The sequence below is a fragment of the Haliotis cracherodii genome, unplaced genomic scaffold, assembly GCF_022045235.1.
Source record: "Haliotis cracherodii isolate W230 unplaced genomic scaffold, xgHalCrac1.p SCAF_17, whole genome shotgun sequence".
NCBI lineage: Eukaryota > Metazoa > Mollusca > Gastropoda > Lepetellida > Haliotidae > Haliotis > Haliotis cracherodii.
Genome location: NW_027266272.1, coordinates 3,289,315 through 3,314,607, shown reverse-complemented (window position 1 = coordinate 3,314,607; position 25,293 = coordinate 3,289,315). Strand labels below are relative to the sequence as shown.

Genomic DNA, 25,293 nt, shown 5'->3' with positions numbered 1-25,293 from the left:
CTAGAGATGTAACAGTAAGCGAGTACACCATCAATATCACGTCTAGAGATGTGACAGTAAGCGAGTACACCATCAATACCACGTCTATAGATGTGACAGTAAGCGAGTACACCATCAATACCACGTCTAGAGATGTAACAGTAAGCGAGTACACCATCAATACCACGTCTAGAGATGTGACAGTAAGCGAGTACACCATCAATACCACGTCTATAGATGTGACAGTAAGCGAGTACACCATCAATACCACGTCTAGAGATGTGACAGTAAGCGAGTACACCATCAATACCACGTCTAGAGATGTGACAGTAAGCGAGTACACCATCAATACCACGTCTAGAGATGTGACAGTAAGCGAGTACACCATCAGTATCACGTCTAGAGATGTAACAGTAAGCGAGTACACCATCAATACCACGTCTAGATATGTGACAGTAAGCGAGTACACCATCAATACCACGTCTAGAGATGTGACAGTAAGCGAGTACACCATCAATACCACGTCTAGAGATGTAACAGTAAGCGAGTACACCATCAATACCACGTCTAGAGATGTGACAGTAAGCGAGTACACCATCAATACCACGTCTAGAGATGTGACAGTAAGCGAGTACACCATCGATATTACGGAGAGGGCTGAGACATGTGTCTGATGGTCGTATCATTGACAACAGTTTAATCCACGGCGGACAAGTGGTATCAACCATAAATAAACTGGTGTAGAAAGTTCGTAAGTTGATCCTTGTATTGAATTATCACCTTATGTGAAAAGATGCATGTCTGTCAAACATATGACGGGATAGCTAAGGTCATTACTTTCACAAGAGATTGATTCCAAATGTAAAGTCAAATCGACTGAAATTCACACCTCTTTGATACATTATGTTTTTTATATGATGCACTTTATAGCTGGTAGCTTTAGTCTTAGATCCTTAACTCAGGGTAACATTTCAACGATTTTCTTCAATCCACGTCACAAGAGTCTGCTGTCACTTTACCTAATCAACCCTGGTGATCCATCGAAGCTATGGTAGAAAGAAACACGCAAATCCTATTGGGGTTTTAAATATTCGTACAACCGGCGTGTCTGGTCCAGACTCGATTATTTACCGCAGCTGGAATTTTGCAGAGTTTGACGTTAAACAACAAACAAACAGATCAGTTACAAGAAAAGAAATATAATTTATGGAAACGGAAACGTGAACACCTACAGATATGTATCATCGTGAATGTAATAATGACACCGGGTGTCTCGAGGGGTCCACACGGGAAGGACCCTTCGTGAATGAGTGAGTGAGTGAGTTTGGTTTTATGCCGCTTTTAGCAATATTCCAGCAATATCACGGCGGGGGACACCAGAAATGGGCTTCACACATTATACCCATGTCGGGATTCCAACCCGGGTCTTCGGCGTGACGAGCGAACGCTTTAACCACTAGGCTACCCGACCGCCCCCTTCGTGAATGAAGCTCAAGATCAGGTGCACTTGGGTGCGATCTATTCCACGCCAAGGAAATAAATATCCCTCAAATAAGTGAAAATTGGGAAAAAATAATGGCAATCTGATAAGATTAACGTGACAGGGTCACGAAGAAAGGGTGATTATGGCTTAACGCTGTTCAGTTGGATAAAGACACCCGTTTAAAGTGTAAGAACGTCTAACTTGATGCAGCTCGTGTACATCTACGAAGTTGAGTGAGTGAGTCAGTGTGCATGTTTGTTTTACGCCGCTAAGCATTATTCCAGCAATATCATGGGCTTCACACATTGTACCCATTTGGGAAATCGAACCCGGGTTTTTCGGCGTGACTTGCGAACGCTTTAACCACTAGGCTACCAGACCGCCCTCCGGGGTTATAACTCAACCCTGACCACCGGAGCAAATAACCAACAAATATATATGAAAAGTCAATGCCAGAGAATAACCAGTCTAGGATATCCACTGAAACAGATTCAATTGGGCGAAAAGGCAAAATAGTGGTGAAACATACATGAATGGATAACTGAAAATCAATAAGGACATAAGGTGTTCGCGAAAAGGGAAACATGTCCTGCCCTACCAATAGACAAGAAACGTGTATAAACTACACGTTTGATAAGGATATTTTTTATCGTCACATGATACCCTCAAATGTTCTCCTAATATATCAAGTGTATATCTAAATACAATGTCAATCTCAGGACCGTTTTCACAAGGTGAGAAGTATACAAGTAGTATTGACGAATGCTGACGGTAATGTCTTGCTTCTTGTCACCAGGTGAAAGGCTGTCATTCCCCCGTGCATTGCTATCTCCGAGGGGCGCACAATGAGACCAGCGTGACGTCTTTGACATTAATTTTAAGGAATCGAAGACATAATTACCGAAAGAAGTGCGATGCTGACACCTGTTAAAATGTTTCTAACGCTGGTATTGGCAATGAATAAAATGAGGATCTAGACAATAAAATCGGATTAGAAAGTTAACACTACTGATCATTATCACATTAGATGCCAAAATCAGAAGCAGGTAAAAGGAATTGCTGGCGGGAACTCTGTTTGATAATGTCAACGCTGTCATCAAAGTCTGACTTGTGTTACAAGAGGATTTAATCTGAATATACGTCTCGTTAGACAGTTTGGTGTACGTATGTCAGGTATATTGAGGTGTCATATATACGTAGGAAATCTCTCAAAGACATGATCCTATAGTTGAGGAATAGTATCAAAAGTTAAATCGGTAATGAAAGAAAACTCTGGTTCTAATGTTACACGTCTTACCACAATCGCTACAGCATTAGTAAAAATAAATAATGTAGAAAGGTGATATGGGTCAGGATTATTGCTTGTATGTGTGTGTTCGTGTGTGTGTGTGTGTGTTCTAATGTTACACGTCTTACCACAATCGCTACAACATTAGTAAATGTATAAAGGTGATATGGGTCAGGATTATGTGTATGTATGTATGTGTATGCGTGTATGTCCGTGTTCGTGTGTGTTCGCGCGTGCGTGCTTGCGTGCGTGCGTGTGTTTGTTTGTTTGTGTGAGTGTGAGTGTGTGTGTGTGTGTGTGTGTGTGTGTGTGTGTGTGTGTGTCTGGCTGCTTGTACTTGTCCGCACTCACTTCGGCCATGTCGCCTTGATGTGAAAAGTAATTGGTGGTGAGGTTGAAACGTGATAATTGGACTTATTTATAGCGACGTGCATACATGCGTGTGTTATTGCTGGCGATTGTACTAGCCTGGACTAATGGTGGTTTTATAATGCCAACCCACTGAGAGACATTGCCTATAACATGGATACCCCACTCAGACACTGTATACTGGCCAGTCCTAAATGCCGAACGTCAGGCAGGGTATCAAGAAGCACCATCTTGTAACATCTTTTGGTATGGCGCCAGGGGATCGAACCATCGACATTCCGCTTTCGGGGCATCATTAGATCATTAGGACATGTTAAACAAGTTTGAAATCATCGTTATATATCAAACTACTAATTAACACAATTATTAAGTCCCGTGTATCTAGTCGTGGTGGTATAAGCGTAATAATCTGGAACACTTGAATCACTATTTCACCTCCGGGGATTCCGGACAAACTAAAGCCCCGTAATTTCAAATCAATTGTCTAAAGGGTTTGTGAGACATCAGAATGATCTCTCTGACTCCTTCAATATCCTCAGAACCACTTACAGCAGTAGCATGGGTCTTCAAGAGCCCCAGGAGTGTTTCATTCCATCTAGTCGGCACATCTTGCTGTCAATCAAACACGTAATCAAGGACCATAACTCTGCAGGGATCAGTTTAACGACTATTGTTTAAAGACGTGTTTAAAATATAAATTCATTTACACATATATGATATGTGTTTTTTTACTGGAATTGCATGTCGCCTCCAAATGAGTGATTGGTTAACTTGGAGACCATTTTCAGCTGAATTCATTCTTCATTGAAGGAGAAAGAGCGCATCTATTGTTTTGTTAAACTGATTACACGAAGCCAGTAGCTATAACATTTCAAATAAAATACCCCATGACTTAATTAATGGCTGATGATAAATCAGTGTGGACAGAAACTATACAATGAAAGTTTTGCTACTCCATAACTGACAATATAATAGACACAGTTGTATTGGCCCACGGCATACCTACTACCTTATTAGTTACAGTAAACTACGGTTATAACGAACACAAAGGGACCACTAATTCTAGTTCGTTATAACCGTAGTTCGTTATAAGCATATATACAACACATGGCCGGGACTGATAAAAATGTTCGTTATATCGGTGAGTTCGTTTTAAGCGTGTTCGTTATAAACGTAGCTGACTGTAGTTCTTTATCCACCCTATGACCTGTTCGAATCTTCGATATGCTACAGATGATGTTTGAATTAAGTTAAGATGTAGTTATTGGAGCCGTGAAGATCCGGATGGAATAGGTCTTCAGCAACCAATGCTTGCCATAAGAGGCGACTAACGGGATCGGGTGGTCAGACTCGCTGACTTGGTTGATGCATGTCATCGATGCCAATTGCGTAGATCGATGTTCATGATGTCAATCACTGGATTGTCTGGTCCCGACTCGATAATTTTTAGACCGCCGTCATATGGCGGAATATTGCTGAGTGCGGTGTTACACAACAAACAAACAAACAAACAAACAAACAAACAAACAAACAAATAAACAAACAAACAAACAAACAAACAAAATACAGTTGAATGAACAATATATTTGATTTGCTTGTCGGATAGGCTGATCCTACTGGTACTTCTTGGTAAGGGGATCGTAGATTACGTTTTGATTCTCTCTTGATTATTGCTCCAATGGACACGATAGATACACGGACAGGTTTAAAATACATGACGTAAGGTGGACGTCAGAAACCGAGATGTGGCTGAATGTAGGTATTGACCGAAACTAACATGCAAAAGGATTTCTTCAGCCGGACACCTTGTCCCGTAACAATACTGCCAAGATTAAAGTGGTTTTACTACACATGTAGTAGTGGGCATAAATAGCTTGATATTTAATGTGTAAATGCTGACTGAGGTTGTCCATAAGTTTTACCTCGCACAAGAATATATTTTCCTTTGTGTTCAATCGTGAGGTGAGGTGAAATGGGGTTTAAAGTCGCAAGATTATTGCACTTCTATTGTACTAGTCCGGACTGATGCCGATTTTATAGTGCTAGCCCACTTAAATACCATGCTGCAGTTTAACATGAATACCCCACTCAGACACAGTATGCTGACTCCGAGCCGACCAGTCCTTATTTTATTCCTTAATGCCGAGCGCCAGTCAGGGTAACAACAAGTACCATAATTAAACGTATTTTGGTATGACGCGGCCGGGGACCGAAGCCCTGACCTTCCGCTCTCCGGACGACCGCTCTACCACTAGACCACGGAGGCTGTCCTCACTTCAGTGAGTTTGCCAGCACGTGTACTAAAAATGTATATTATATTTAAAAAGATAATACAATTTACCAATACCATTCAACTCACATCATGGGGTTCCTGCACGGCAATATTAATTTCGTCAAGATTACATCGATCTGTGTTGTGGTTCGGGCGTTCGCTGGTCGTTTCGTGGACAAAAGTTTGATTCTGTACATTAATACAACACGTGAACCTTACACATGTATCGCATTGTGGCTCAGGGGATGAAATGGTAATTACTAGACAGCTACATGTACTCCCTCGCTGTGCAGGGAGGTGGGGCAGCCTACTGGTTGAAGCGTTAGCTTGCTGCGCCGAAGGCCCCTGTTCGATTCCCATGCATGGTGTCCCACGCCTGTTATGGCTGGAATATTGGTGTCACACGATACTAACTCGCTCTGGTTTATAGTCAGTGTTTATATTATGTATGTGTAACGCGTATTCTGCCCCACAGTTGGCACCCGTCACAAACACATGCGAAGGCAAGTCAATTGTCCACTTGAAAAATCACGGGAACATATGGTCAAAAAAATGAAGTTTATCTGACAAATGCACCGCAATCCGCTGTGCAGAGTTGCGTCCCTTGGGCACTCCAGAAACTTATCATTGTGGGTTCAAATCCCCCTTCGCCCCGAGTATGTTTCTAGGTTTGTCAGCACCATACCCGTGCTCGTGGTAAAAGGTCTGATGTCTGTATTACTTCGGGCTTTCCTCCCACATTAACTCACTTTCCTTTTTCAGGGCCATGACGCAATAGCCAGGGAGAAGATGTGCCGTCACAAATTTGGGATGCGTCCTCCTGACGAGTTTCGCTTGTATTCCTGCGCCTGGTGCTATTTCCACGTATCCCGATCTCTGAAACTCACCGCCAACCTCAGGACTCCGTACTTAGAGGCGAGGGTGAATGGATCATCGTTCTCCAAGGGTGCTTTGCTTATACCGGATGTGAAGAACGCCACCTGTCGGAGCATGGTATGTGAGACTTTAACTTCCGATCTGTGTGACCGATGGAGTATGTGCTGTCACCACGCCGAAGATTGCTGTCGTCGTCAGATTGAAGCCCCGCCCTACATCAACACCACGTGTCATCGCACGTGGGATGGTTATGGCTGCTGGGATGATGCTGCCCCTGGCACCACCACCTTCCTCAGCTGCCCAAGTTTCCTGGAGTACGCAGTGCCTACACGTAAGTCATGGTGAAAACCATTAACAACTAAGCATGTCTCTAGAATGTATTCTTTCTAACACTGAGTGTTCCATCTAACAAGAGCTACAATTCGATATGCAGAGTTACGTCCCTTAGGCGTGACAGGATTTTATTTTCTTAGCAAAGTTGTAGCTACAGTATTTCTAACACTCAGTGGCCCTTTCGAATTTGAATTCGCTGTGTATAGTTGCATCCCTTGGGCGAGACAGAATCGTATGTTCGCAGGTCAACAGAACAAGTGCTGATTTGTTTCATCTGTGTTAAACGTCCACGGCTTGCATCGCTTCGGGCTTTCCTCCCACATCAAACTGATACGCCGCGATATAACTCGAATACTGCTCGAAGCGGCGTTAAATCTAAATCTTTCACTTACTTTCAAACACTACTCGACGCTTTATAATCTGTAGCGAGCAAATAAATCCCTTCCATTGTTTCATATTTAGCAGTTGGTAATAACCTTCTGAATATCATCATGAGAAAGAAGGTGACGTGTTTTTTGTGACGTCTATTTGGCACAGCGATAATAATCCGAAACCGGAAACTGAGTTTTGCACACGGGTGTCCATTGTATTTGGGATTGGTTGGGGCTTGTGTAGAAGAAGAGTGGGTGAGTATGGCTTTATGCCGTGTTTAGCAATCTTCAACAACATTACGCGGGGGGACACCAGAAATGGGCTTCACACATTGTACCCAAGTGGGGAATCGAACCCGGGTCTTCGGCGTGAGGAGCGACGATTTAACCACGAGGCTACCCCACCGCCCCAGATAGAGAAGAGAAACCTCTCGAGTTAGATAGAAAACAGTGTTTTGATATTTAGTTGGCCAATTGTCTGGACGCATAATTAGTAAATAGGAATTATGACAATGTAACTCAATTAGAAATTCATTAATAAATGGGGGTAAAAAATCAACACTGAATTGTCGTTACCTTTTCACTCATGCAAGGGGTTTAGAGGATGCTGTAAACCTGTGCTCATACCGGTGTATTTTTTTATTACCTTAGGTTAGTTTTTAACCTCCCATGAACTATTTTTCAGTTCACGAACTTTGGCGTTCTGACCCGTGTGGTCTTTAAATACATGTCGTTGAAAAAATAATGACATAAAAGTCCCCAGCACTGTCCAAAGGCTTTCACCGACACCTGGCGCCATGACTAAAATTACACGGTGATGGTACTGCACCGTCCTGTAAGTCTTGTAGACCTCTGACCCACACATGCGACACCTGGCGCCATGACTACAGTTACACGGTGATGGTACTGCACCGTCCTGTAAGCCTTGTAAACCTCTGACCCACACATGCGACAGATGCGTCTGATGACACAGGTTTGACTCAGATACGATTTAAAAGTCTCTAAAACATACTTATCTGCCCTTGGTTTGCATGGGCTAAGCGACAGAGTTTTAGGCAAATATAACTTCCAGTTTACGCTTGAGTCGCTTATAACAAAGGCCAAGTCTCAATGCAGAAAAATGTGTTTATGGTTCGTTCACCAACACTTCTACATATCATCTTCTGATCTTGAATGGTCGGCTTCAGTCTGTCAGCTCTCTACATGACTAGGTCCGTGGACTAACTAGAGGGACATGGATAATAATGCGGAATCGTTATAACCAAGATTGCGTTTCCGAATGTGTATTACCCGGTGTTAATAATGTGAAATGCAACTTCGGATATCACGAATTTAAAGGGACGTGAACGGCCATGTTAATAACTATTCGGGACCACATGGGTACAATATGTGAATTCCTTTTCTGGTGTCCCGCCTTGATATTGATAGAATATTGCTTAAAGCGGCGTAATGCGACCCTCACTCACTCAGTGTTCGGGAATTATCAATGGATTCGTAGAAGCAGAATTTTTTTCACGGATGTTACTATTGTGTGAGTCTCATGCTGTGCCCTACATGGTCTGGGGTGGTCGGGTAGCCTAGTGGTTAAAGCATTCGCTCGTCACACCGAAGTCCCGGCTTCGATTCCCAACATGGGTACAATGTGTGAAGCCCATTGCTAAAAGCGGCGTAAAACAATATTCACTCACTCACTTGTTAGTGGAAACAAATACACACTTTTCATGTAGGATAGCCAGACTGAGGATGACAAATGGCAGCTTACAGTGATGCGGATCCCAAAGTATTAATGGAAAAATAAATAAATATATTTTTGTCTCGCACCTTTGAATATTTAAAGATTACTGATTACAGATTACTAAGAAAACTAACATTGACACGTTAATAGGATGCGAACATAAAGAGATCCCACTGTGTTGTCACAGGCATCTCGTGAGGCTCCATGGTCTTCGTCTTGTGGTCAGTCCTACTCTGTATTCTGCAGGTAACGCTATCAAACAGTGCAATGCTGACGGCACTTGGTACAAGAAGAAACTGCTAGACTGGACCGACTACACGCCGTGCCTCGACAAGAAGGTAAGCATGGCGTCATGGCAACACTCAGTGAAACACCGTCGTTCCTCATCCTATAAGTCCTGATAACGCTAGTCCTGATAACGGTAGTCCTGATAACGCTAGTCATGATAACGTTAATCCTGATAACGTCAGTCCTGATAACGTTAGTCCTGATAACGTCATTCCTGATAACGTAAGTCCTGATAACGTTAGACCTGATAACGTTAGTCCTGATAACGTTAAACCTGATAACGTTAGTCCTGTTAACTTCAATCCTGATAACTTTAGTCCTGATAACGTTAGTCCTGATAACGTCAGTCCCGATAACGTTAGTCCTGATAACGTCAGTCCTGATAACGTTAGTCCTGATAACGTCAGTCCAAATAACGTCAGTCCTGATAACGTTAGTCCTGACCCTCTTAGCCCTGACTCCCTTAGCCCTGATAACGCTAGTCCTGATAACGGTAGTCCTGATAACGCTAGTCATGATAACGTTAATCCTGATAACGTCAGTCCTGATAACGTTAGTCCTGATAACGTCATTCCTGATAACGTCATTCCTGATAACGTAAGTCCTGATAACGTTAGACCTGATAACGTTAGTCCTGATAACGTTAAACCTGATAACGTTAGTCCTGTTAACTTCAATCCTGATAACTTTAGTCCTGATAACGTTAGTCCTGATAACGGCAGTCCCGATAACGTCAGTCCCGATAACGTTAGTCCTGATAACGTCAGTCCTGATAACGTTAGTCCTGATAACGTAAGTCCAAATAACGTCAGTCCTGATAACGTCAGTCCTGATAACGTCAGTCCTGATAACGTTAGTCCTGACCCTCTTAGCCCTGACTCCCTTAGCCCTGATAACGCTAGTCCTGATAACGGTAGTCCTGATAACGCTAGTCATGATAACGTTAGTCCTGATAACGTTAAACCTGATAACGTTAGTCCTGTTAACTTCAATCCTGATAACTTTAGTCCTGATAACGTTAGTCCTGATAACGGCAGTCCCGATAACGTCAGTCCCGATAACGTTAGTCCTGATAACGTCAGTCCTGATAACGTTAGTCCTGATAACGTAAGTCCAAATAACGTCAGTCCTGATAACGTCAGTCCTGATAACGTCAGTCCTGATAACGTTAGTCCTGACCCTCTTAGCCCTGACTCCCTTAGCCCTGATAACGCTAGTCCTGATAACGGTAGTCCTGATAACGCTAGTCATGATAACGTTAATCCTGATAACGTCAGTCCTGATAACGTTAGTCCTGATAACGTCATTCCTGATAACGTCATTCCTGATAACGTAAGTCCTGATAACGTTAGACCTGATAACGTTAGTCCTGTTAACTTCAATCCTGATAACTTTAGTCCTGATAACGTTAGTCCTGATAACGGCAGTCCTGATAACGTCAGTCCCGATAACGTTAGTCCTGATAACGTCAGTCCTGATAACGTTAGTCCTGATAACGTCAGTCCAAATAACGTCAGTCCTGATAACGTTAGTCCTGACCCTCTTAGCCCTGACTCCCTTAGCCCTCATCCCATTAGAACGAACTCAATTATGCGGTCCCGGTTCGCCCTGGCCCTGGCCGTTTAGTCCTGACCCCGTTGATCAGACTCCGTTAGCCCTAACTCCGTTAATTCAGATGCCATTAACCCTGACCCCATTAGTTCTGATGCCGTTAGTGTTGACTCCATTAGCCCTGGCACCGTTACTTCTGATCCCGTTAGCCCTGACTCCGTTTGTCATACCCAATTAGTTCTGACGCCGTTAGTATTGACTCCATCAGCCCTGACGCCGTTGGTTCTGAACCTATTACCCCTGATACAGTTAGTTCCGACCCCGTTAGCCCTGACGTCATTAGTCCGCATCCGTTAGTCCTGTCCTCGCCATTCCGGCCGTGTATCCTTGGGTCATCTATACATGTGAAACTCGACAGCATGTGTGATACCGAGACATGAAATATTTGTGAAGCATGACTACGAAGCCAAAGTAAAATATATGTCATGGTTGAAAACGCCTGCAACTACGAAATGTGTGATTCGAACGTAATAATATAGAAACGTAAAACCACATAAAATGCACGTGCATATGAAACGTCACACATAAGCATTTAAAAGGCGTGGGTTCTCGGTTGTCAAAACGTTGTCTGCCAGCAACTTTTTTAACTGCGAAGTCATACCATGTTTAGAAGACCAAAACATGGATGGCATCACGACACAAGTGGCCAATCTCATTTGATAGCAGTGTTGCGTCTCTTGGCTGTACCAGGATCTGCTGAAACCTACAGTTACCCCAACCTTGCTCTTTGTGTTAGAAGCTCAGGTGTATGATATTCCAGGACTATTTGTAAAAGCAGCACATGACTATACTCACCCACATGCTTCGTGCTCTGACAACATCATCCCCGCGCTTCTGGCAGTCACCACATCAGCAATAAAAGCATCTACAACTCACAGGTATTGTTGACCCAGGGTCCTAAAGCACCGCAAATCACCCTACAGAGTTACCTTTCTTACCTATGCAGGATCCAATTAATGTGTATTCGAATCTCAGATTTATCCCAATTATGATCAATGATCAGCACCCTTCAATTGGTGTTATAAGAACGACAAACGGATTCACTTTGGGCATCCCCTCACCTCAAACCGACACGCCGTGACGTAATACTGTTCAATGCCATACGCCTCTAACTCACACATCTGGATAAATAGTGTCAGGTGTGGCTGCTTTCGAGTATTAAATACTGCTGTTGACAGTGTGCTTGAATACTGCCTCATAGCCTCAGACTAACTAAAACTCACGTGAAGGTTAAACAAAAAGTGATTTTGCTTGAAGACATGCCGAGGCCTTTAATGGGATTATTATCGCTGTCACATTCATGGATAGCAATAATCCCGTGACGATAAATCAATACAAGACATTTTCAGATGTTTTTTCCCTAATGCAGATGCAAAGAAGTGTTTTCAAGCAGCGGTGTAAAAACGTAATTGTGTAATTCCCCAAACATGGAACAAATACACTTTTCCCTTTCAAAGATAACCAGCGGGACGAGACACCGTAGTTCATGGTTGTCTATAGCGTCTTCAGATTGAAGATGGCCTGCATGCATTGATATTCCACTCGATATCACTAAGGACGTACTTCAAACAAACAGGAGAACATTAAGCGGTAAGCATGGACGCGGGGAGTAGATGTGTAAACACTATAGGGATCATTGTGCCACAAGATATTGACACAGGTTGGGAGACCAACTGTCATGTGACAATATACATCGCTTAATGTCCAGCTGCTGGACCATCCGTGTCGTCTCCCTCTGCCCCTTTGCTTCTTTGATCAATGGTGTGAGGACATCAGGACGGCCAATAAGTACGGTTCTGTATTCGTCTTCATGGGCGCGCTCATCGCTGAATCTTCATCCTTCTCTTCCCATTAGCTGCTCCGCAACAGCTGAATAAAACATCCTTTGTCGGTAAATTGAAGGCTTTTCTCATTTAGGATGTAGCGACAGTTTTGTGGGGACTGAGTAAATTGAACAGTTTTTATTCCTTATGGCAGGATAATGCATTCTGATCATTCTCTACTCTCAGTCATTTTATAATAGGGGATAGTACGATAACGATGCAAGAAATGAGCTCCTTTGGTAAAGCAAGACATCACAATGAGACAAAATGCATAGAGCAGAATTATTTTGCGATTAGGGTAGGAATGCATGTAGAGGAGCTTATTCTGACATTGCAGGGGATCTGCTTGTCGTTTGCTTGAAACCTACAGCTACCCCGTCCTTGCTCTTTGTGTTAGAAGCTCAGGTGTATGGAAGACCAATACATGGATGGCATCACGACACAACTGGCCATTCTCATTTGATAGCAGTGTTGCGGCTCTTGGCCGTACCAGGATCTGCTGAAACCTACAGCTACCCCGTCCTTGCTCTTTGTGTTAGAAGCTCAGGTGTATGATATTCCAGGACTATTTGTAAAAGCAGCACATGACTATACTCACCCACATGCTTCGTGCTCTGACAACATCATCCCCGCGCTTCTGGCAGTCACAACATCAGCAATAAAAGCATCTATAACTCACATGTCAGGTATTATTGACCCAGGGTCCTAAAGCACCGCCAAATCACCCTACAGAGTTACCTTTCTTACCTATGCAGGATCCGATTAAGGTATATATGAATCTCAGATTTGTCCCAATTATGATCAATGATCAGCACAATGCCCTTCAATTGGTGTTATAAGAATGACAAACGGATTCACTTTGGGCATCCCTTCACCTCAACCCGACACGCTGCGATGTAATACTGTTCTGATATTGCAGAGGTATGTTGAAGATACGAATACGGGGAGATGCTTGTGGAATAGGCTGAATGTACTGTCGTGTTAATACTCATTGCATTTATAATTCGTCATGCGTGCACAGATGTGGTTCGAAATCGGTTTACTGTGTCTGAGTGGGGCATCCATGTTAAACCTGCGGCATGGTATCTCATTGGGCTAGTACTATACTATGTGTGTAATTACTTCACACACACACGCACGCACGCACGCACGCACGCACGCACGCACGCACGCACGCACATACACACACACACACACACACACACGCACAAAGACACACGCACGCACACACTAACACACACACACTAACACTAACACTTACACATACTAACACTAACACACACATTAACATACACTAACACTAACTACACACTGACACTAACACGGACACACAATTTCACCTCACCACCAATCTTAAAAGTTATACAGGGAAACTAGGTTCGGGCAGATTGACAGGATTGATTCAAGTTTCTTCCACACCATTGTGTTTGCCGGCTACCTCAAAATGTATCATGTAACTCACGGTAGTAGTTAGTGATAGCCCTGATTAGACAGAGACTTTGTCTCAGGTTCACAGTCTAGACACTGGCTGAAATTGGGCATCTGACCGGAATCCCTCTGAAAGGAAAGTATAGTGGTCATAAATTCTCCCAACATCCGCTTGTCTTATATATGAGGAAATCCAGTTTTGTGAGTTGAATAAGCCCCTTTATCATGTTTTCAGTGATGAGATACTATAGTTATCTCCAAATATTGGATCAATATTTCATTCGAGTGAAATAACACTTTATGCGGGAACTACTTTCAGTCTATAATGACATCATGGAAATCAGTCCATAAAATACATAATACATGGGACATTTGTATTTTTCTTGTCGCACAACGTATTCTTCTCATCTCGTGACATGCATAGTTGCAATGTTCTCTCGTTGTTTCACCACTCTTAAAAATACCAGGACTGGTCATTCTATGAGATATCCATGTCATATGAGTGAGTGAGAAAGTATGGTTTTACGCCGCGTTTAGCAATATTCCAGCAATATCACGGCGGGGGACACCAGAAATGGGCTTCACACATTGTGCCCATGTCGGAAATCGAACCCGAGTCTTCGGCGTGACGAGCGAACGCTTTAACCACTAGGCTACCCGACCGCGTCCCATGTCATATGAAACAACACACAGAGATCCTCTATTCCCTTTGGATACCGAATGTTTTGTTTGTTTGTTGTTTAACACCACACTCAGCAATATTCCAACTAAATGACGGAGGTCTGTAAATTATCGAGTCGGAATCAGACAATCTAGTGATTGACATCATGAGTATCGATCTACGCAATTGGGATACAATGACATGCATCAACCAAGTCAGCGAGTCTGACCACCCAATCCCGTTAGTTACCTTTTATGACAAGCATGGTTGCCTGTTACGGCAAGCATGGGTTGCTGAAGGCCTATTCTATCCCGGATCGTCACGGGTAGGATGCCCTATGTAATGTTAGAGGTATATAATATCAGTGAGAGTTAGCATGTTATGCATCGAAATAGGTTCCTGGTATAGATATAAAACGTCGACGCCAGAGAATAAACAGATTCCATTGGGCGTAAAAGGCACAAACGCGGTGCAAAATACATGAATGGATCACAGGGAACGACAGTGACGATACCACCATGTGAAAAAAAGAGTAAAGAAAAGTTATTCGCCATAGTTTGGATAATGTTTCTTTACCGAGAAATTCTGCCGAAGCAGAAACCTGCAGAAACAAATAGTCCTGTTTTTTGGTCTTGTTCATGTTGATGGCCTCTCCGTCACCTTGACAGGTAACAAAAGGATATCTCGAACATATTTTTTTCACTTCAGAATCAAATGCATTGAACGTCTTCTTCAACATTGATTCTATGAGCAGATAATGATAAACTTGTCCGTCCAAATCAATCATTGACCGAAGGTATGGTGATGGGAATTGATATGGGTATTTACCAAAGAAAACACCACAGTGACTGCTTTCACGATCAGTCAAACACGAACCTGTTAGCGTGCTTTGGGTGATAGCCCTTAGGAGGTGGACAAACGTATGACGCAAATTGTGTCGAGTAACACCCCTGTGTACTGCAGCATAGTTAGCTGTTCCAGTCAACACTGAGTGATGGGCATCTGATATAGTCTCATTACGAGGCTAAGCACAACATGTTTCTGCGGTTTCGCACGTAACGTCAATTTCAGTCAGTTGTGTAATTGAGTTATTTTTCATCCAAACGGAGAGAATCAGCCGAAAAAGCTGTACATAATGATATAGGGCGGTGAGTTGATGGATACTAATGCTATACCATGGCGCCCGATACCTAACGGAGTCCATGGTAAATTGTATCGAGGACGAGCTTTTGCTGTGATAGCCATCTGGTAGCAGCATTTGTGTAGCTGCTGTAATGGTTGTAACGAAAGAAGTTGGCGTGGAAGTGATGATGATCTGGTAGCAGCAGTATTGTCGGTGGTGTAATGTTGTAACAGGGGTAGTGTAGCTGTTGTTGTGGTGGTGGTGATCTGGTAGTAGCAGTATTGTCGGTGGTGCAATGGTGTAACAGAAGTAGTGTAGCTGTTGTTGTTGTGGTGGTAGTGATCTGGTAGCAGCAGTATTGTCGGTGGTGTAATGTTGTAACAGGGCTAGTGTAGCTGTTGTTGTTGTGGTGGTAGTGATCTGGTAGCAGCAGTATTGTCGGTGGTGTAATGTTGTAACAGGGGAAGTGTAGCTGTTGTTGTGGTGGTGGTGATCTGGTAGTAGCAGTATTGTCGGTGGTGCAATGGTGTAACAGAAGTAGTGTAGCTGTTGTTGTTGTGGTGGTAGTGATCTGGTAGCAGCAGTATTGTCGGTGGTGTAATGTTGTAACAGGGGTAGTGTAGCTGTTGTTGTGGTGGTGGTGATCTGGTAGTAGCAGTATTGTCGGTGGTGCAATGGTGTAACAGAAGTAGCGTTGTTGTTGTTGTAGTGGAGGTGGTGATCTGGTAGCAGCAGTATTGTCGGTGGTGCAATGGTGTTAAAGCAGTAGTGTAGCTGTTGTTGTTGTGGTGGTGGTGATCTGGTAGTAGCAGTATTGTCGGTGGTGCAATGGTGTAACAGAAGTAGCGTTGTTGTTGTTGTAGTGGAGGTGGTGATCTGGTAGCAGCAGTTTTGTCGGTGATGTAATGTTGTAACAGGGGTAGCGTAGCCGTTGTTGTAGTGGTGGTGGTGATCTGGTAGCAGCAGTATTGTCGGTGGTGCAATGGTGTTAAAGCAGTAGTGTAGCTGTTGTTGTAGTGGTGGTGGTGATCTGGTAGCAGCAGTATTGTCGGTGGTGTAATGGTGTAACAGAAGTAGCGTTGTTGTTGTTGTAGTGGAGGTGGTGATCTGGTAGCAGCAGTTTTGTCGGTGATGTAATGTTGTAACAGGGGTAGCGTAGCCGTTGTTGTAGTGGTGGTGGTGATCTGGTAGCAGCAGTATTGTCGGTGATGTAGTGTTGTAACAGAGGTTGTGTAGCCGTTGTTGTAGTGGTGGTGGTGATCTGGTAGCGGCAGTATTGTCGGTGATGTAATGTTGTAACAGAGGTTGTGTTGCTGTTGTTGTAGTGGTGATGGTGATCACAAAGGTGAAACTTACCTCAACTTATGAATGGGTGGCAGCCAGTTTGACATCGATCATGGGACAACAGAGCAACTGATTTGACAAACATTCACTTGCTATTCATGCTACTTAACTCGAGTGTGTTAATGCTTGTTACATTTCATGGTTTTCTAAGTTACACTAACGTGTTCCGAAATTGATTAGCCGGGATCTGTCCGACATAACACTGCTATCGCCATTGCCGTGAAACGTGTTTGTCACCGGAAGTACAAAAACAACGTAAGGCCTCACGTAGTCCCGTGACCTACTTACGGGCCCTATTCAAGTTTATTCGGAATCAATTTCAGAATCAAAGCTACCGGAAAGTTTCCGTTTATCTACCCCCAATTTGACTGGCCATTTGAAGGTAAACCCACTAAGCAGAGGGTTTTATTTAGATGAAACAAAAGTTGTGTTGAAAGCTTCATTTCCTGTTTTAAAGTCAAGTGCGTAATATGAGATACAGAGACAGGTTTTCACGAGAATGGAATTCTTCAACCGATGTAACTGGCAACAACTTCAATAAAGAGTAGATTTGTCTAGTCTCCAGCACGACGGTTATGGGGCTGTAGAATATCAGACAAAAGGAATAACGTCGGGATGGCTCTCAGCCCTATCTGACGCGAGCTAACTTGACAACATAATACTGGAAATAAGGACAGTGATATACAACTCAAATTAAAAATCGGGGCACAGGTGGCCAAGTCGTCAGGCGCCGCGATTCGCTGTGCAGAGTTGTGTCCCTTGGGCACGCCAGAAACCTATGATTGTGGATTCGAATCCGGGTTCGCCCCGTTTATGTTTGCAGGTTTGTCAGCACCATACCCGTGCTCATGGGTTTCACCAAAGTTGTAAACGTCTGAGACCTGCATCACTTTGTGGGCTTTCCACCCACATTAAGTTGACACGTCGTGATATAACTGGAATACTGTTCAAAGCGGCGTTTAACCAAACTCACTCACTGACTCAAGTTAATATGCCTCCCTCGTCATTTGCTTTTCTGAGTGGCATGAAACCATAGGATAATAACACTACAGTGAATGTCAAGAAAGACCGTGTTACGACTCAATTGTTCTGTCTTATTTCAGCTGCTGCTTTATTTGTAAACGATGCCTTTGAAACTAAATCTACTCTGTCTTATTTGAGATGGGTATAGTCTGTACAATACTTTGACTGCTTCAAAAGCATCTTTAAGTGTTAGTATTTACACCTGGCATGACGCATAATTATTGCTCCCTTCTTACAGATCGAGATTGAAGTTCTGTATAACCTCTGTGCTACCACACGATCACGTGCATATATCAATGGGATAGGCTGTATTCAACTGTGAGTTAAAAACATTTTGTGAAGTCCTTAAAAATATAACAAGTGTTAGTCTAGAAGAAATATTTCTCTTTAAGAAGTTGAGAAAAAACTTCAAATCAGATCACGGACGTTTAGAAGGCCATGCTATCATTTACATTTTTTTCAAAATTGTTGTAAAAGTTTGCCTTCACTTTTCCCAGATCGTGTTAAACTTTTCAAGCAAATCACAGTTCTAACAATATTGTTGATCCCTAATATGTATATTGTTCCATGCTTTAAGCGGCTCCCTAACATCATAGACATCATGCATTAATAACGTACATAACAAATTGTTTGATCTGTCGTTTGAGTTTTTATAATGATTATGAAAGATCTTATACCATTAGATACGATAATATTGATCTCACTTAATCCTTCTATGTCAGTGAACCTGACTTTTACGGATGTAATTCCAGAATCGGTGATTGGTGAACTAAATAAACTTTGGAAAGAAGATTCCCTTTCCCTCAAATTGTTGACGGTGACGCAAATTATAGAAAAGAAAAATGAAATAAAAATCTAATTTGCGGAGAATGACAAGGGTTACTTCCCTTTCCGATTTGCCTACTTTGAAGTTCTGATTCAGAATCGAAGTATATGTCAAACAGAGTCGGTCGAGGAGATAAGCACTCATCTAAAATATTTGTGTTTATGGCACATTTGGCATATCACGTGAGCTGCAAAGTTGACATGTTCACTGGTGGCTGCGACACTCATAAAAATACCAACTTTGCAGGTTATTGGATGCGATAAATATGATACTGAACCTTAAACATACATATCTCCTTTCAAATGTGATGCCTTATGTAATGTTACAGGTAAAATAGATCAGTGAGCTTGAGCAAGTTCTGCATCGAAATAAGGTCCCGCTGTAGGAACATCGCTTTCATTTTTAATCCAACATGGAAATGTTATGAGCCAAAGTTGGGATGAAGTTTCGTTTGGAGCTTTCCGCCAGGATAATCTGCGAATACTGACATCTGCAAAACGAGATACTATGGTTATTTGGTCTTGTTGCTTTTGAAGGCCCCACCATCTCTTTGACATATGAAGTATGTAAACAACGTCGGTAACATGGCCTGTACCGGAATAACTTCCTGGTATAAGAACAAGTTAGTATTAAAGTCGAACGGAGAAATGTTATTCGCCAAAGTTGGGATTGAATAAAGCGACAAAACCCTTTCCATTTCCAAAAGAAACCTCTGCACAAAGCAAAATTGATTGTACGATTCCGACTATCTCATGAGCATGTGTTTATGAATCACTATCACCGTCACCTTGACAGGTAACAAAATGCAAATGTTGAATAAACATTTAACGAACGAAACGTCAGATCCAAATGAACTGAAGGCCTTTTCCAAAATTGATTCTATCAAATGGTGTTACACATGCCCCAAAGAATCGGTCAAATCAATCAGCATTGACCGAAGACATGATGAAGGAAATTGAAATGGGTATTTATCCAAGAAAACGACATTGCTTTCAGTGAATCAGTCCAACAAAAATCCGGTGGCGTGCTCTAGGTGATGACCCGTAGCAGTTGACAAAGGTAATACGCAAATTGTGTCGGGTAGCACCCCTGTGTACTGCAGCATAGCTAGCTGTTCCAGTCAACACTGAGTGATGGGCATCTCATATAGTCTCATTACGAGGCTAAGCACAACAGGATTTTTGCGGTTTCGCACGTAACCTCACTTTCAGTTTGTTGTGTAATTGAGTTATTTTTCACTCGAACGGAGAGAATCAGTCGAAAAAGCTTTACATAATGATGTGGGGCGGTGAGTTGATTGATACTAATGCTATTCTATGGCGCCCGTTACCTAACGGAATCCATGGCAAATTGTATCGAGGACGAGCTGTTGCAGTGATCTAGTAGCAGCATTTGTGTACCTGCCGAATTGGGTGTAACAGAATTAGGTGTTGTTGTAATGGTGGTGATCTGGTAACAGCATTTGTGTACCTGCCGAAATGGCTGTCACAGAAGTATCTGTTGTGGTAGTGGTGGTGATCTGGTAGCAGCATTAATGTAGCCGCTGTAACGGTTGTAACAGAAGTAGCTGTTGTAATGGTTGTAACAGAAGTAGCTGTTGTAATGGTTGTAACAGAAGTAGTTGTTGTGGTAGTGAGGGTGATCTAGAAGCAGCATTAGTGTAGCCGCTGTAACGGTTGTAACAGACGTAGCTGTTGTAATGGTGATAACAGAAGTAGCCGCTGTAATGGATGTAACAGAAGTAGCTGTTGTTGTAATGGCTGTAACAGAAGTAGCCGTTGTTGTAACGGTTATAACAGAAGTAGCTGTTGTAATGTTTTTTTATAGAAGAAACTGTTTGTATTTGCTGTAACAGAAGCAGTCGTTGTAATGGCTGTAACAGCAGTAGCCGTTGTTGTAACGGTTGTAACAGAAGCTGTTGTAATGGTTGTAACAGAAGCTGTTGTAACGGTTGTAACAGAAGCTGTTGTAATGGTTGTAACAGAAGCTGTTGTAACGGTTGTAACAGAAGTAGCCGCTGTTACTGTTGTAATGGTTGTAACAGAAGCTGTTGTAATGGTTGTAACAGAAGCTGTTGTAATGGTTGTAACAGAAGCTGTTGAAACGGTTGTAACAGAAGTAGCCGCTGTTACTGTTGTAATGGTTGTAACAGAAGCTGTTGTAATGGTTGTAACAGAAGCTGTTGTAACGATTGTAACAGAAGCTGTTGTAACGGTTGTAACAGAAGCTGTTGTAATGGTTGTAACAGAAGCTGTTGTAATGGTTGTAACAGAAGCTGTTGTAACGGTTGTACCAGAAGTAGCCGCTGTTACTGTTGTAATGGTTGTAACAGAAGCTGTTGTAATGGTTGTAACAGAAGCTGTTGTAACGGTTGTAACAGAAGCTGTTGTAATGGTTGTAACAGAAGCTGTTGTAACGATTGAAACAGAAGCTGTTGTAATGGTTGTAACAGAAGCTGTTGTAACGGTTGTAACAGAAGTAGCTGCTGTTACTGTTGTAATGGTTGTAACAGAAGTATCTGTTGTTGTAGTGGTGGTGGTGTAAGGAGAATTAGTTCTTTGCTACTATTGTACCAGATATGGTGGAGGTAAAAGTGCTTACGTCTGTAGAAGTAGTAGTTAGCCTATGCTGTTGTAGTGGTACTGATAGCAGAAATTGTGTTATTTTGTTTAGTTTTAATACTTAATGACGCGAAAATTTCGTTAGCTGCTGCTGTAGTAGTAGTAGGAGGAGTAGTAATGGTAGTAGTGAGTGAGTTGCGTTTAACGGCGCTTTTAACAGTATTTCTGTTATATCACGGCGTCAGCTTAATGTAGGAGGAAAGCCTGAAGTGATGCAAGTCTCAGACGTTTACCACTTCGTTAAAACCTACGAGTACGGGTATGGTGCTGACAAACCTAGAAACATAATCGGGGCGAACCGGGATTCGAACCCACAATCATAGGTTTCTGGTGTGCCCAAGGGACGCAACTCAGCACAGCGAAGGAGTTATTGGACGTGGAAGGTCAGACGTATACGTACTTGGGATGCGACCCGTGAAAATCCGGGGTAGAATAGGTCTTCAGCAACCCATGCTTGCCGTAAGAGGCAACTTACGGGATCGGGTGGTCAGGTACCCTGACAAGGTTGATGCATCCCATCGTATCAAAATTGCATGGATCGATGCTCATTATGTCAATCATTGGATTGCCTGGTCCAGGTTCTATTATTTACAGGCCGCCGTCATATAGCTTAAAGAATTGCTGAGTGCGGCGTTAAACAACAAACAAATAAACAAGCAAAGTTAGAGATGTAGGTTGGAAAAAAACAAATGCAAATGTTGACTTAAGAAAATCTGGAATTCAGAGGTGAACGCTTGCAATAATGTTAAAGCCACAAATACTTATGCTGTACCAGTCCTTTCATATTCGTTTGGTAGTGTTGATTGTACGAAACAAGAAATTCATATTGACACCTTTACACGAAGAATCATGTCAGACAATAGATCCCACCACCCTCGCTCTACCCTCAATCGCTTATATTTACCAATCATAATAGGAGGGCGTGGTTTGATTAACGTTGGGACTCTTCATAATAGAATTGTTATGTGCACTTTTGTACAGAAATCAGTGTCAACCAAGCGAAGCGCCATATCAAATCGGTCCAGTCTCAGTTTTTCAAGGAGAGGCTATCTGAACGACCACTGTGCAGTGCAGTGCAGTTTATGTGCAGTGTGTTGTGAAGTTCAGCAACCTCGCAGAGTCCTTCGTTAGGATGAGATCGGCTGGCCTGAAAAGTGAAACAGAAGGCTTTCTGTTTGCTGCTCAGGACCAGTCACTTCCCACTCGAAACCGTCAATGTGTGTTTTTGCATCAAAATGTAATTATGAAATGTAGATTATGTAATAAATTTAATGAGACTGTCCAACACATTGTCACTGGATGCCCAGTTTTGACACAGACACAGTATCTTAAATGACATGATGGTGTAGCTCGATCATTTTATTACCGTTTTTGCGACAGAGGTCCATCAACGGTGCGACCCGGCATATGAAGAGGGCGTCATGGAAAATGATAAAAACAAAAATCTTTGGAATAGGTCCGTATACGACCTCTGGCCTTTCCAGGCTAACAAACATGATCTTGCCCTTCTTGATAACTACAATGAAATCATTTATATTATTGAATTCTGATGATTGACAAAATTCAAGAAAACATGGCAAATATGCGGATCTCGCTTTCGAAATGTCACACTTGCATCCCAAGTACCAAGTTGTCCGACTCCCCACTGTTCTCGGTGCCTTAGGTTTGGTACCTTCAAATCCGTTGACTGAGATTGGGAGAGTACCCGGGTTTGCTACCAGGAATACAGCCCTTCTGACAATCTGGGTAATGTAGAAGGCTGCAGTGTTTGAGAGTTTCACATTCTCCGAAATGCTCTGGTTTGGTTTGACTGGACAGCGCTTCCTCTGAGAAGTCCCGTTCGCTGTCTGACCTGGGTGTAGAGGACACGTCAGACGCACGGAGTTCAAGTGGCTAAGTAGAGTAGGTATTCGAACTGACACAGGTGCTATATGATTATAGGTAATACCGGTTAGGAACCCTGAACCTGATTTTTACGGATGTTGTTCAAGAATCGGTGTTTGGTGAACTAAATAAACGTTGTAAAGAAGATTCCCTTTCCCTCAAATTGTTGTCAGTGATGCAAATTAAAGAACAAATAGAATTAAAGAAAAATATAATTTGCGGAGAATGACAAGGGTTACTTCCCTTTCTGATTTGCATACTTTGAAGTTCTGATTCAGAACTGAAGTATATGTTACACAGAATCGTTCGGTAAGATAAGCACTCATCTAAATTATGTGTGTTTATGGCACATTTGGCACGTCTCGTGACCTGCTACGTTGACATTTTCACTGGTGGCTGCGACACTCATGAAAATACCAACTTTACAGGTCATTGGATCACTAATCTGATATATTTCTATATCTACCTGCACTGTGCACGTGGGTCGCCACGCCCTCAGATATTACCCAGGAGAGATCGAACGAGTGAGTGAGTGAGTAACGAATGGTATTCATTTCTTGATACTTTTTCTATCTTATTACATTCTTAAATGACTGACAATACTTATAAAATAATGAGGGGCGTTCGGGTAGCCTAGTGGTTAAAGCGTTCGCTTGTCACGCCGAAGACTCGGGTTCGATTCCCGACATGGGTACAATGTGTGAAGCCCATTTCTGGTGTCCCCCGCCGTGATATTGCTGGAATATTGCTAAAAGAGGCGTAAAACCATACTCACTCACAATAATAAAGTAAAACCGTGATTCGGATGCAATTTCACCATGATGCCCTCTAATGCTGGTTGATTCGCTGTGACGTCAACAGCCAGAAAACAATTCGAAAGTTTCCAGTTTTTTCACCCATATCTGATTGGCCATTTGAAGGTAAACCGCACTAAGCAGAGGGTTTATTTAGATGAAACAAATACTTGCGTTGAAAACTTCATTTCCTGTTTTAAAGTCAAGTGTGTAAGATGAGATACAGTGACAGGTTTTCACGAGAAAACTTCTTCAACCGATGTAGCTAACAACAACTTCAATAGAGAGTATGTATTTCTAGTCTCCAGCATGGTGGTTTATGCTCGTGTAGAATACCAGACACAAGGCAATAAAGCTTGGTTGACTCTCAGCCCTTTCTCATGCAATTTAACTTGAACAAAAATATTGGAAAAAAGGAAAGCGATTTACAACTTAATTTGAAATGCATCCCTCGTCAACCGCTTTTCTGAGTGGCATGAAACTATTCTAGAAAGGATAAAACAATATATTGAATGTCAAGAAAGCCGGTGTTACAATTAAACTGTCTAATTTCAGCTGCTTTATTTGGGAGTATGTATTTAGACATGGCATGATATATATTTATTCTTCTTATTTCTTATTGAGCACACATAACAATGACGACACAATACGCACATAAAATCAAAAGAGTGAGGGAGTGAGTATTTTAACAGTATTCAAGTTATATCGCGGCGTGTCAGCTTAATGTGGGAGGAAGTGATGCAGGTCTCAGACGTTTACCACTTCGGTGAAACCCACGAGCACGAGTATGGTGCTGCCAAACCTAGAAACACAATCGGGAGATACACACATACACAAAGAGAGATACATACTTTTCTCGAGAATAACTATTATATAACACATACACACACAAAGACAAAACGAGAGATATATCGTCACATATACAATTTCACGCGCGCACACATACACACAAGCACAAACACCCTGTATCACTAGTCAGATACATACACACACAAAGAAAGACACAATATTACACGCGAACACACACAAAGGCAGATAAACAAACACACACAATCACACAGACACACGCAAAGACAGAGAGACAGATAAACACAAACACACAAACATTAAGGCGTATACAGACACAAAATCAGACACACACACAAGGAGATACACAGACAC

The 25,293-nt window shown here is 42.5% G+C and overlaps 1 protein-coding gene across 1 annotated transcript in view; it reads left to right on the top strand.

Annotated features, from left to right (window-relative positions):
* Positions 1-25,293, top strand: part of LOC139464240 (calcitonin gene-related peptide type 1 receptor-like) — a 158,207-nt gene that overhangs the window by 111,712 nt on the left and 21,202 nt on the right. Inside the window, exons 3-4 of the mRNA XM_071245763.1 lie at positions 6,154-6,598; positions 8,953-9,044. Coding sequence (XP_071101864.1) covers positions 6,154-6,598; positions 8,953-9,044 — 537 coding nt within the window. The remainder of the gene's footprint in view (positions 1-6,153; positions 6,599-8,952; positions 9,045-25,293) is intronic.